Source organism: Rhineura floridana, chromosome 2, assembly GCF_030035675.1.
Source record: "Rhineura floridana isolate rRhiFlo1 chromosome 2, rRhiFlo1.hap2, whole genome shotgun sequence".
NCBI classification, from domain to species: domain Eukaryota; kingdom Metazoa; phylum Chordata; class Lepidosauria; order Squamata; family Rhineuridae; genus Rhineura; species Rhineura floridana.
The window spans coordinates 14,966,517-14,980,866 of record NC_084481.1 but is presented as its reverse complement, the minus strand read 5'-3'; the positions used below and the strand labels follow the sequence as shown (position 1 = coordinate 14,980,866).

The 14,350-nt window shown below is 37.3% G+C and overlaps 1 protein-coding gene across 5 annotated transcripts in view; it reads right to left on the bottom strand.

Moving 5' to 3' along the window:
* Positions 1-1,089: 1,089 nt before the first annotated feature.
* The window catches only part of ADAM23 (ADAM metallopeptidase domain 23), a 210,146-nt gene continuing 196,885 nt past the window's right edge, over positions 1,090-14,350 (bottom strand). For 2 of the 5 annotated variants that reach the window (XM_061607895.1, XM_061607897.1), the window contains exons 25-26: positions 12,142-12,232; positions 1,209-1,353 (exon numbers count right to left, since the gene is read on the bottom strand). In XM_061607895.1, the coding sequence (XP_061463879.1) occupies positions 1,308-1,353; positions 12,142-12,232 (137 nt within the window). In that variant the 3' untranslated portion in view covers positions 1,209-1,307. Of the gene's footprint in view, positions 1,354-12,141; positions 12,233-14,350 lie in introns of all 5 variants that reach the window. The other 3 variants (XM_061607896.1, XM_061607898.1, XM_061607894.1) reach the window with 2 other exon arrangements.

Sequence of the window (14,350 nt, the reverse complement as noted above, 5' to 3'; positions counted from 1 at the left end):
AAACATGGACATTTGGATCACCTTTTCAAGCTAGTCAGAAATAGAAAGGTGGATCTAGGGGTGAGGTTGCGCTAGGGACTATGAAACAATACATGGGAAAGCCTTAACCTATTAAAAGCTCTCAGTATGTTATGGGTATTTAAGGCTTGTTTAGGCTTCTTTTCCTTTCATATAATGTGAAACGGAGAAAGGAAAACAGATGGTAAAATTAAAAAGTTGTAAGCTTGGCACTTCTGTGATTAATTTGAGAGGGTGTCAACTTCTTACACTATATACAAAATATCTGCATGACAGCAAATAATGCATTTGAAAAGAGGAAAATTATTTGCATACATATGCATTTATACATATTAATAGGTTTGGGATGGGGTGTTTTTTTTTTTTTGGTTTCAAGCATACAAATTTAAAAAGCACGCCTGATTTCTGCTAGAACTCCCTGCATCTGCATGCAATATGCCTTTTTAGAGCAAGCCCAGAACCCTGCTTATATAACATGCTTCAAAAAACTTATTAGCAGAGCAACAATTTAAGAAACTTTACAACCCAAAGAGACAGAATTACAGAACAAAACCTTTAAGAAAATGTGTTGTATCTGAGAGTGATAGGACAAAAAACTTATTTTCATATTAAAAATTATGTAAGATCATGGCTTGACCTGATACACCCTAAAGAAGGTTGTCCCAAAATAAAGGCAAGATTAACGTGGAATACATATATTAGGAAGAGAGTTTTTCAACTCAAGAGAGTAGTGTGTGTTGGAAGAGAGTAGTGTGTGTTAGTATGTGACTTCATAAGAACCCAGAATCACCTTTTCTATGTTTTATATGTACTGTTTTCTTGGTATGCAAATTTTGCTTGGGGTCAGCTTGCTCATTTGCTGTATATATGCCATGCAGTTTACCATTTCAAAAATTAGCTTATCATGCCACTGGAGTCTGTCATTAATATTAAAAGGTCATGCGAACTCAAGTTATCAGTTAAGAAACTTTTTACCTATTTGAATATTTTGAAACAGTTCTCTTATTGCACTTGATTTGTTTGCTCTGTTCTTTGTATTTAAAAAAGTTAGGCCAAAATAGGTCATTTATAACATCTGTCTTGTCTTTTAACACATTAAAAAAAGAGAGTAAGTAAAGGGAGTTCTTAAACTTGCATTTCCAAAAAGGACAGTTTTCCTTCAGCCCTTTCATAAATATCTCAGCTGGCTTAATTTTCTTCTGCAGTGATGTATTTTCTGTAGGGCTACTACAAAAAGCCACCATATCCAGAATCCAGTAATACACGGAAAAGCTCTTCCAGTGAGTTCCTTAGATACCTTGTTGACTTGGATCATATCTTCTCTTTTTGACATTTCTTCCAGTTAAAGAGACAAATAGTAAGATAGGAAAACAAAAAAAATATTAGTTAGGCATAAACGAAAACAAGGTCATGTATGCAAGGTCACACTATAGTAAGGGCTCACACTAGACGCTCCAGATGTAAACGTGAAATGCACCAGTTTCATATTAAAAGGGCTTTAAAGCTCAGTTCTTATGTCAATTCTTAATTATTCGACAGCATATGAAACTGCCTGTATTATACCAACATCCCCTTTTGTGTAATTCAATGATACTCCATTGAGAAAAAGTTTTCTACTAAATCCAACAGGTAACTATTCTGAATGGCTACAATAAAGCCAAAACCATTCTATTTCAATATGAAACAACTTGTGCGTCCTTTGTGTCAGCCTTTACTATAATATGGAACAAAATACTTTCGGTCTCCATACAGCCAATGCTGAGAAAGTGCTCATAAAGAAGAATGGACACCAGCATGTGTTAGTTGCGCCACTGCAATTTTGCTGCTGTTGTTAGCAAACACAAAGCTTTTTGTATAAACGTCCATTCTCCTATCATACCAATATCCTATATAAACAGCAAGACAACAAGGCAACACGAAAAACTGGATGCAACCTCCCCATAATCTGGCTTTATGTGGGGCATCAAGCAAGGGGCTCATGCATTTAGTCTTAACACTGGGCATGTGCACCACTACCACCACCAAATTATCATGCAGTAAACATAGAACAGGATTTCACAGATTCCCTAACAGTATGGAACATAAAGCCTTCTCCACTCCTGCACCTGTGGCTGCAATGGATAGAATTTAAACATTTGTTGTTATGATTATTAAGGTAAGTTGTGGAAAACTGCAAAAACATTATTTTCAGGTTTTACTTTTGTGCCACATAACTAACTCAAAGATGCACTTTACAGATTAGTGTTGAGAACTGCATTATTTCATAAGGACGCTTTTCATTACCTTTTGTACAGTTAAATCTACCCCAAAATATGTTATTAACTAGTGATTGCATTATTCAAATATAACAGAGTAATCTCACTACTGCTCAATCAGTAATGGCAGATCTAAAATTTCTATCCCAGTGAGATCAAGTTTTTGCTTTTTTTAAAACTTTTGTACCAAAGGTAAAACATACCAACATAAATTACTAAAAAAAAAAAAATTAACACCAGTTTCTGCTGCTGCTGTGCATTGGTCATGATTCTCATCTTCTATATCTTTAGACTCTGCAGACCTGTTGCATTTCAAATCAAGACCTATTGGCTCCACTGAAAACCGTATTTTTCATTGTATGCATGTCTACACATAACTGAAAATAACACTGTGTTTCTAGTCTACAAAAGCTTAAGCCATAACGAATCAGTCTGCAATCCTATAAACACTTACCATGAAGAAAGCTCCATTGAACTCAGTGGGACTTACTTCTCATTTCATTAGACATGCATAGGTTTGCACTGGTAGTTTTTAAAGGACTCACAAGATCCTGTTATTCTTGCTGCAACAGAGTAATGTCTACCTCTCTGAAATTTAGTATAAATAATTAAGATCTAAATAGGAACAAAATATCTTCTCTAACAATGTTTTCATACTTCACAAGGCTTTTTATGATGTATGGAGAGAGTGTGAAACCAATACCATGTATTCAAATTAGAACTCCAATACCATTTTCACCATTATACAATTAATCTCATGTAATAACGTGGTTCAAGAGCAAAAGACCAGTGCTCTTGGAAAATTATAGACAAGTAATACATTTTGGTACACAACATACAAAATATATTTGATAATTTATAAAATGAAAACAGATCTTAAGATTAGCCATGTCAGTGACTTTCTCCCTGACTAACCGAAAGAAGCACCACTGTGCAGTTAGAATTTTCATTTGAAGATCAATTTATTATAGAAATGACAATCATTAGCTTGCCAGTTCTACATAGTTAGAAATGCCCCATGCACTACTGCATATTAGACTACATGGCTGTTCCTACTCACAACAGGTTCCGTGTTTGGATACGGATATTTACAGTGCAACCCTATGCATGTCTACTCAGAAGTCAGTCTCATATATTTCAGTGGGGGGCTTTCTTCCAAGTAAGCATGCACAAGATTGCAACCTAAATCAACTACTGTCTTGATAAATCATGTGAACCATGTTATTTTTCTTCTAAGAAATCATAACAAAAAGGTTAGAACACTGTTAACATGAGATTACTTCTTCAGACCTTGTTGGTGACCATACTTTCTAAGCTATTATTTCTGTCTCTCCCATACAGAAAGCTAAGCAGAATCCATCTTCTCTGGTGTCCTTCTAAATGCAGCCATATTCTGTACTGCAAAGATGGAAATAAATGTACTTTCAACCTGGAGATTCAGAAATTGTCTCTTTTCGACCTGGAAATATTTTCTTCTTTTACAATAACTATTATCTTTTTAAAAAACAAATGTCTTTATTCTTTATTTAAAAAAATGAGATGCACATCATCACTGTTTCTTTGTTTGTAAAAAAGTATGCTAAACCCTCACAATATATTGGCAATAGTAGGTGTTTCACCCTCCACTATAAAAAAAACCCTGTAGGCTTCATACAAAATGAAATGAGTTTGAGAATATGAAGAATGCATCTCCTCTGCCCTCCTTCATATTAGAACCTTTAATTATTGTATACAGGGAACAGGATCAGGCAAGGTTCTTCCCTAACACTAGACAAAAATACTTGCTGTGCATGTTGAAAAGAGTTGTACCATCTCGTATCATAACTGCCAAGCTATGAAACACAGCTTGTGATCTTCCATTGTTTGCAAATGTATGATTTAATTACATGATGTGAAGTCACTGCAATCACATCAGACTGACCTGCCTGACTCAACAACTTTTAAAACCACCTTGGATTATTCTATTGGTGTAAAGCAGCCCCCAAAAGTCTATTATACTTTCCATCAATTGAAATTTTATTGAAATCATGAGAAGGATCTTAATAGTATCTCCTGACACTGTGTTCACCTAGTATGCTTTGTTGCAAATACCTTACCTGAACCACCTTATAGTATATGGCTCCAAAGGAACACTTTGCTATCATTTGCAGCAGTTGTCTACACATCTGGCACTATGAAAAGAGCCAGCCATGGGCTTGTGTAAAGGGAGGAGATTTGGTATTTCTATTTCTAGTTTGCAGCAAACTACTTGTTTGTTTATTTGTTTGGAAAGCAAACTATTGTTTTAGCAAAACACAGTTTGCCTGCAAATTAGGATTATGAAGTGCAGTTTGCTCCTAGTTTACAGTCAAACTATGAGTTGCTCAACTCATAGTTTATCAGCTTTAGGAAAGAATGGAAGTATTTAATTTCCTCCCCGCTGCAATGGAGAACCAGGGTGACATCATACCAACAAGAGGGGAGGGGGTTCAGCAGGGCCTTCGGAATTGACTGAAGAGAGAAGATTAAGAAGAACTACAGTGATCTAGGTGAAAGCTGACCTCTTACAGTCTCTTTTTGCAGTATGGGGAAATATTTCAGTAGAAGGTAAACAAAGGAAAAGGTTGACATTGGAAAGAAATATGGGAGAGACAGAGATATGGATGGAAATATGAGAAAAACTATTATCTTCTACAAACATCAGAAGAAAACATCAGAAGATCACCAAACAATGGTTTACCTATTGGAAGTGCTATGAAGTCTCCTCCGCCTCCAATCCACTTCTTCCTCCTCCTGCTCATATAAATTCCCAATTTTCCTTTCCTGAGTATTTTTAGCTGTGGTTCAGCATTTCCTAGTTAGTGCAACTATAGTCAAGCTGGTGTGTGAACATAACGTGCACCACAGTTAACCCTAACCAAGAAAAGTTAGGGAAGGAGCGCTCAGGCCCAAGGAGGACAAGCCCTAAGACCACACCCAATCTCCAAATCATGCTTTGGCTAATTGGGCAGTGTGGTGCCTGAATGAACAAATGCTTTTGCTGTTACATACATGAGGTGCCAACAGCACCCAGATAGAAAAGCTTGTGATACAGAAATATGCGGTTGGACAGAAAGTGAGGTTATGAGGAGGGAAAAAAAGAGGCAAATAAGCCATTAAGTTCACAGAGCAGCAGAAATGGTTTTATCATTTAAAATACGGGAAAGTTTTTCCAGCCGGCAGGCCAGATCCTGAGTTCCCTCACCAGGCCACTTTGACTGGTGACATCAGATGAGCCATTTTTCCTCTGTAGTATGGCTTGAGTTCAAGCCACACTACAGAGGAATATCCAATCTAATCAAGCCAATAGGCACTGACTTCAAACCCTGCTTATGGCAGGGGTTGGCTGTACTACATAAACACCATAACACAGCCAATCCCAGCAGGCTTGCTATCACCACTGATCAGCTGATAAAAATTTTTAAGGCTCACTTTTTTTCACTGGCACACATGTCTTTATCTGCCCAACATCTTTAGATGTAGGGCAAATGGGAATGGTTTGGGGGAAATGGCCTCAAAGGACCCGTGTTGGGCCAAATTAGGCCTACAGCTGCAGGTCCTCATCCCTGATTTAAAGAGATGATGCAGAGATAAGATGCCCCACAACCCACTGGCAAGATTTGGCTACTCAAGCAATTTTATGTAGACCTGTCAAATATTAATTAACTGTGATAAGTGTGCCAATTATTTTACTAATAAATGAAAGTTGCAAGAAATAGAGGCACTGCACTTCAATGCTACACCTCTCATTTAGTTTTTCTATATGCTGCCCCACCTCTGCCTGCCTGCCTGCCTTAATCACGATGTTTTTACTGTTGGATATAGCCTCACTACTCACGACTCATGAGGTTAACAGAAGATGCTTTTAGACCCTGGACTAGAGTCTGAAAAGGGTATCCGCTTCTCAAAGAACAAAGAAGTTGGCCATCCCTGGTCCAGAGTAAGGGAAGGCGAGGGCAAGCTTCTGCACAATGTATTACAGTACAGAGATAGAAATCCAGCTTTACAAAAACACATAGCAGCAGCTTTTTCACCATAAAAATGAGATCAAGATTGATCTGCCTTATTTCTCTCCTTGCTTAAAAAATTGTAAAGAAAACCCTTTTACATGTATCTGCCACAGCACACTGTAAGAAAGATACTGCTAAAAAAAGAATAATGTACAGATTCCATCATGCACAGCATCAATACCATCCTCTCCAATCTATACTAAGTATAAATTAATTTTTTAAAAATAAAAGGATTTGAAAAAACATGCATACATATTTCAATGGTTTATGGGTGCATACAAACCAAACTTAGATTGCAAATGAAGTAAATAAATATATAAATAAATAGCAGGTGGGTGTTAACCCAGTGCAGAGAGGGTCCACACAACAGCATCAACATCATGTTGTTCTCCATCAAGGGACTGATTATGATTAAACATTTGGGAAAATCCTGAATGCTGTTATCATCAAGTGGGTTGTGACTGGAAACTTTTCATGGGTTAAAAAAAGTTCAAAAAGTCCTCACATGAACATCTGTTGTACTAAAGAGAACTTTAACTAAACAGTATTTTAAAATCCAAAGGTTTTGAAAATGTAATGTTTGTATCCAGACTTGTGTGAGCTGAACACTGCTGGAAAAGAGCTTTTCCACCCTCTGGTCCCCAATGCAATCCTCTGCATGCTCTCAAAAGCCACTCCTTGCCTCCATTAAAAATTCCACCAATTTCCACCTCCCAACGCAGGTATCTTTTCCCCATCACATGGGAACTGGACTGGCTTTTCAGAACACGCAGGGCAGCAATGGGGAAAAGGGAGCAGGAAAAATCTGTTAATATGAGTGGCCTTCTGCTTGCACAAATCTGGATCCAAGCCCAAGTAACATTTAGAAAAATGAGTATTCATAAACCAAATGTATGATTTCATTTGTTTAATACAACCTTAATATTAGCCTATTTTTGAAACAGCTCTAAAATAGAGCACACTATAAGCTGTCAATTTTTTAAAAAACAGCTCTCTGCCCTGCTGCTTTGTAAATTGACTGTATTTTCTTTCATTCCTATCTTATATCATAACATTCTAGAATCTTTATTGAGCCTTAAACATACTAAATGAAGCAGCAAAACATGAGAGGACCTACCTGGCCTCTTCCATACAGTGAACTTTTCAGTTTTACCCCAAAGAAACATGCACTTCAAGCTGTGAGCTAGGCAAGGCCATCATATTTGAGGTTCTGCTACAGAATAAAATACCTTCATTTTAAATTGTTAGAGAACTATTGGGATATTTATTGTGAACAGCTGTCCATACAGGGGCACCAAATTATTTTATTGCATATAATATACACTAGAATGACACACAGGATGCAAAGTATTATCTAAATCTAAGTGTGCAATGTATGTCACAAAGTAATGACTAAAGTGTGTACGGATAAATTTTAAAAGCATCAAAATAGTAAAATATTGTAAAAAAATATGTCAATTTTTCTTGTCCATCTCATTTAAATACATGCTTTTGCTTCATCTGCTTTAGGCCATACTCAAATACATAATGACATTAAAGTGCTCTGAAATTGGTTATTAGGTTTAATTACCAAAAAGTTTTAAAATCATGTAAATACATTTTGATAGGAATGTGTATACTGGAAGTCAGAATTTGAATCATTTGTATATTTTAAGGGGAATGTTAGTTGAGCAGTTAATGTTCATAATAACTAGCCATTGTGCATATTCACCAGGCCTCATGGAAAATGTGCAAATAATCTTTCCATGAAGAAGGAATTGTGCACATTTCCCAGTCAATCTACATAATCTCTAAAAGGTTTTGGGAAAAGTGCATGTATCACCTGAATTTTGTCTCTGGCCATTATGCATAATCCCCAATAAGCTTTGAGGAATGTGCATATCTTGGATAAATTTTGTACATTCTTTGGCCATTTTGCATAATCCCCAATAGGCCTTGGAGAATGTGCGTATCTCAGCTGAATGTTGTACATTCTCCAGCCATTATGCATAATCCCCAATAGACCTCAGTAAATGTACATATCTCAACTGCATTTTGTACTTTCTCTGGCCAATATGCACATTCTCTCTGGTCAGCATAAAATGTTCTCTTTTTTTAAAAAAATAATTTTTATTCAAATTTTTCAAAAGACAAACAAAACAAAGTCAAAAAACATAACAGTACAACAAAAAACAAAAAAATAAAAATAAAATAGTTGACTTCCGATTTGTCGCAGATCACCATAAAATGTTCTCAATTCCACTAATGTGCTATTGTGACTGTTACAATTTGTGACTGTTACAATTTTTCATAACTGGATTTCACGATAAATCTATATTTTTAATTCCCAGTTTTGACATTTTTGTGGGATGTTAGAAATGTTCTCATACTGACTAGAAGATTACATTCTCCAACATCTTTTCAGAGACTGTGCATATGGCCTGTGTCATTTCTTGATATTGCAATCTGAACCCCTTTGCTGGAGAGCATCAGAGCTCTTAATGGAGTGGCAGGGCCACCACTGCACCTGCAGCCCTGCTGCTCGTGCCAGCTAGGGCAACAGGTGGTGGGAATTGCTTCGGGGTGAGGCTGAGTCAGCCCCACTGCCATTGTATGATGGTGTTAAGCTCGATTTGGGCTCAAGGCTGGAACAGTGATTTGACTGCCCCCCTTCCCTGACTTCTGCAATGGCCCCCATGAGTAGGGACTGCAGATGTGGCCATGGCCCTGCTGTTCTGTTTAACCATGAGGTTCCTTGGCCAGAGTTTGGACTGTGCATATGTGCTGTGTTTCTGACCAGTCCCTGTGTTGGAAAGACTGTAGCAATAACATCCTTTTTTCCCATCAAGAATGAAAGTTACACATCGGTGGCACCTCACTCTGGTCAAATTGAACTATATCAACTCCTCCCTCTCCCCTCTGTGCTGGAGGGGATGCCCGATCTGTGGCTCTTTCCTACATTTATGGTGGGACTGTAATAAAGTGAGACAATTCTGGAGTGATGTTTTTCAAATTGCTAGTAAAGTTTTTAAAGCTACAATTATCCCAGATCCGGCCTTGGCACTTCTTTTCCTTAAAGGGGGCTCCATTGTTCCTAAAACTCAGATGTCTCTCCTATCAAGAGTTCTACTTGCAGCGAGGCTTGAAATAGCCAAAAATTGGAAGGGGGTAGAATATTTATCAATAAAAAAATGGTTTGCCAGACTTTGGCAACTTGCACTAGATGAAAAATTAACTCAAGGGTGAAAATAAGCTTGGGGGGAGACATCCTCCGATAAATTTACTCCTATATGGTGTCCCTTTTTATGTTATGCTATCAAAGATGGGGTAGAAGCAAGACCACCCTCATCACTAGCTTCCTTTTGGTGGGACGTGTACCCTGCTTTTTAATTCTATTATTCTATTTCTGGTATTCTTTCTATTTTATATATAAAGCTTCTGTTGCTGAATGTACTCTTTTTCTATTTTATATAGAGTGACATGTTTATTGTACTTTGATTGTTGTTTTACTTGTTTTACTTTACATTTACTAGAAATCTCAATAAAATCTCAACAACACACTATTCATACACACACACAAAAAGAATGGGCAACCTTTTTTCCATCAAGAGCTGGATTCTATTGGAGTAATTCCACAGCAGTGTGTGGGGTCAGAAATGGCAGTGAATAGGGTCAGAGGTACTTCACGTTCTCTCTCTCTCAGCCCACTTTTCCCTGCTGGGTAACCTTTCCCTCCCATTTGGTTCCAATGATGATTGATCCCATGTGGCTTTTAAGAGGGGGGGAGGTTATATCAGAATCATTGAAGGGGGAGAGAAGGTTTAAAACTTTCCTTTCCCTGCAACACCCCTTGTGCTGTTCAGCTGACTGGGGAACAAGTGAGAATGGTAAAAACAGGGCTGGAGTGCAGAAAAATGTTAATCTTTATCTGGAGCCACCCCCTCAGTGGGAGGGTATGTTGTGGACCATGTAAGATTAAGCAGTGGGCCAGAAGCAGCCTGGGAGGGATGCAGATTGTACACTTCTGATAAGAGAGGGGAAAAACATGTTTCCTGAAGACTATGCATACTGACTGAAGAATGTGTATATTGCTCAGAGAATGTACAAAATGCACTTCATATATGCACATTCTCCAAGGCCTGCTAGGGATTATGCATTGCTGAAGAATGTACAAAATGTAGCTAGATATGTGGATTCTCCAAGGCCTGTTGGGAGTTATACATTTTGATGACTGGAAAATGCAATCTAGCTGTATGTTAAAATAAACGCTGGGAGACAGTACAAAATTTAGCCAAGATATGCACATGTTGATTATGTATATTGACTGGGAAATGTACACAATTAGCTCTTCATGGAATGATGATGTGCACATGTTCCATGAAGCCTGGTGAATGTGAACAATGGCCGGTTATCATGCACATTAACTGCTCAACATACATTCCCCTTAATATACATATTTCATTGATAAGGGGTTTTGTCAGTTTCCTATATTCAACACAAAGGACAAAATTAGTTCATAATTTTACTAGAGATCCAATATAGTCTCAACACACACAATCTCAAGGATCTGAGCAAAAATAATTGATCAGTTATGCAAATGAAATGTTAATTTCAGTAAGCTTAATAGTTCCAGATAATATGTAAACTGTCATAAAATCTGCATTTATTTTATAATTTTATAATTCTGCATATAAAAAGCAATATACTAAATACATACAAACCAAAATATTTTAGTGTATTTATGACAATCTGTATTGAAGACAGAAGATCTGTGAACAGCAGTGATTCACAAATGTTTCAGAATGGATAAAGAGTGGTTGATTAATTTAATAAGGTTTATCTCAGTTAAACTAATACCTTTGAGTGAATGTTTTTAATGAAACAAGACAGGGGAAACTGACCCCCAATTCAGGGACTGATCCAATCCACAGAACAAAACTTTTCAACAATTTGGATGGCAATGGCAAAATAATGACGATGATGTAGACACTGCGTTGGGATGGGCAGAGCCCAGCACTTTGACAGAGATCCTTGGTCATCAGATCAATCATTTGGTGAGCAGAGGAGGGACAATAAACCCTCCTTCAGATCAGATGCTGATCTGCATGTATGAACTGGGGGGCATGTGTTTGTCTGCTTCTGTGTGTGTGGTATGCAAGAGTGTGCAAGAAAATGTGTGGAATCTGGCATGTGGCCCCATAGACATGGGGAAGGGTGAATGTGGCCCTCAGACCAAAAAAGGTTAGCCACCCCGACCCAAAGGGAGGAATGTCAACAGGCTGCCAACAGGCTTGCATGGAGGTGTCAATTGTATGAACATATCTACATGGGTTCTATCCAGGAGGCCGTTGCAATTTGCATGATTAAAGTGGCTCATTGCATATTGCCTTTATCAGTTGCATAGAAGCCATGTGAAGGTGCCAAACCATACAATTTTCCTATCCAGTGTGTATTATTATATTCCAATTGTACGAATGGGGTTCCTAGGTATGAGCATGTTCAATCACATTTATGTTTTTCAAAATGTACCTCTAGAATTCCTGTCATAATTCAGTCTTCCTACAACATGTTTATAACAGCACTGCTAAAAGCAAGTAAATGGTAGTTGTCCCGTTTTAAATAAGCCTTTCGGTCCATAGTCATTGACACTATTAAACTCAATTTCCTAGTTTTACCATTTTACAACTTTGCATCCTGGTGATAACTCAGATTTTTTTTAAAGTAGATTTTGGCCCTTCACTACACATAGATTTAAGTAAAACATTACCAGACATCTTGTAGCAGGAACTCAAAATTTAGTGATGTAAGCAGAAGAGAGATATGCCATAGCCACTGAAGAGAAGACATGCGGCATTGCTTACTTAAAGCCCCATCCTGTCCCCCCAAGGACAATAGCTGCTACCAGGATGGCACCAGCGATGGAACCTATTATAAGATTGGTGGCGCTAGGACCTGTGACAAAGGATTATGGGAAGAAAGACATAAGAACCAACCACTTAATTATTTCACATCAAGGGAAATGTAATCAAGCAATTTTAAATAAGTGTAATATTCTGTCACTTTAAACAAGCATTGTCAAAAGGGCCAAACATATTTTTATTTTTATATCTGAGGAAAAAAGTAAAAAACCAAAAACAATTATTTAGAGTGGGTGATATCCAACATTAGTCATACTCAAGAGTAAGCCCTCTGAAATCAATGGACTGAACTTATTCCATTGATTTTGATGGTAAATTCTCATTATGACTTAGTTGAATATCACCCTATGTTTGCAAGTCCAAATAATTCCTTACCAGGATATTTGGTGTTACTGAAACTCCTGACTCCAATCCAAATGTATCCAAACTAATTTTTTTAATGTTACATATACCTAACAATGTTGTAGCATTCACTTTTTTAAAAAAAGAAAGTCATAGGGTGTTTCTGTTGTTGTTTTGCTTTGATAGACAGTTAACCAACTGTTTTAGAAAGCTAATATTGAACCTTAGATAGTGTTTGGAATAATTTCAGAGAGGAAACAACAACAGAAGTAGAGCATCTGGAAAAGAGCAAGCAGGAGCAACTAATGGGCACAGGAGCCCATTCTTTAAGACCCATTCATTCTCCACGTGCTTGGGTGAGAAAACATCACTCTATCAGAGTACATTAATTCTGTAAAGACCATTACACAACTTGATTATTTTCATTCCATCTGGTCCCAATATAAAAAAGCACCACTCCTACCTTTCTTTGCACTAGTCAACAAGAAAAAAAAATCTACATATGGTTCAAGTCTTTCTGTTTATGTTGCTGTATGATATAGAAATGTTTGAGTGCTGCTGTTAAAAATTCAAAATTAAAAAGTACTATGGATATTTTAAAGAACAGTTATTCTTTGCAACATCAAGATGTAGAATATTGCCATCTGCATGAAATCGGATTATTTGTGGAACAATTATTTACTTTAGACTCAATCCTAATGATTGAGCCCAGGCTCAATTTATCCCTAGATCCACTCCCCCCCTGCATTCAGCATTGGTCAGCATTGGTAAGTATGATTTTATTACTTTAAGGAACAGGAAAAAAATTAGGTGCTTGAAATCAATCTTCTCACAAAATAGAAGTGATGCCGTCAGAACAACATTGTCCATTTGTTGGTTTGTGTGCGTATACTGAGAGAAGTACTACATGCCAGCTGCATTACTTCCCCGTTAAAAGGGCCATACTTCAGGACAATCTATGCCTACAACCCTGTAACATCACATGAATCACCCTTGCTGCACTGGACTGAATTCCACGATTGAGAGGAAGGCAGATTAACAAAAAAAGAATGCTCTAAGTGAAGTACAGTATCCCCCCTCCTGTCATAGCCATCCACCATCAACTGCCCTGTGGGAAGGATCCCAGGAGAGAGAGGGAAATGGGCCAAGAAGAATTCAGAGCCTGCTACACCTAGTTTCTCATTTTCTATCTATCACCAACTGCCCTGTAGGAAAGGATCCTGTTGACTTTATACATTGATATTATTTATTGTGATTTTTATGCTAGTCATTGACCAAAACAATAAAGATTTGATTTGATTTGATTGTGGTTTAAAAGAATGAATTTTAATGTTACTTTTAAGCTACCTTGGAAGGATTTGTATCCTGAAAGGTGGGATAATGTAATGTAATAAATATATAAACAAAATCTTGAAAGCATTATCCAAAGAGCCCAATATTTTTATGATTTGTATTGAAAATTTTTAAAAAAAGAAAAAGAAAAATAGCTGGTGGTGTCAGCTTGAATGAAGCTATAAATATTTCCAGATATTCTGCAACTATGCACTGGAAGGCAAACTCACCTGTTACCAAAAGCAGTTTTAAACAAATAAAAATGGCAAAATATGACTAGAAACAGAGAGGAAAAGGAACAATATTATATAAAAAATGTGGGGCACTGTAGAACTGGAGAAAGATTACTTTGTCTATGAGGGAATCAATATGCCTGATGACCATGAGGTAATACTATCCAGGGAGACTGGACTTTGGTTTAGTAATCCATGCAGTAGTTACATCCAGGTTAGACTGAAATGCAGTGCACCTGGGGCTG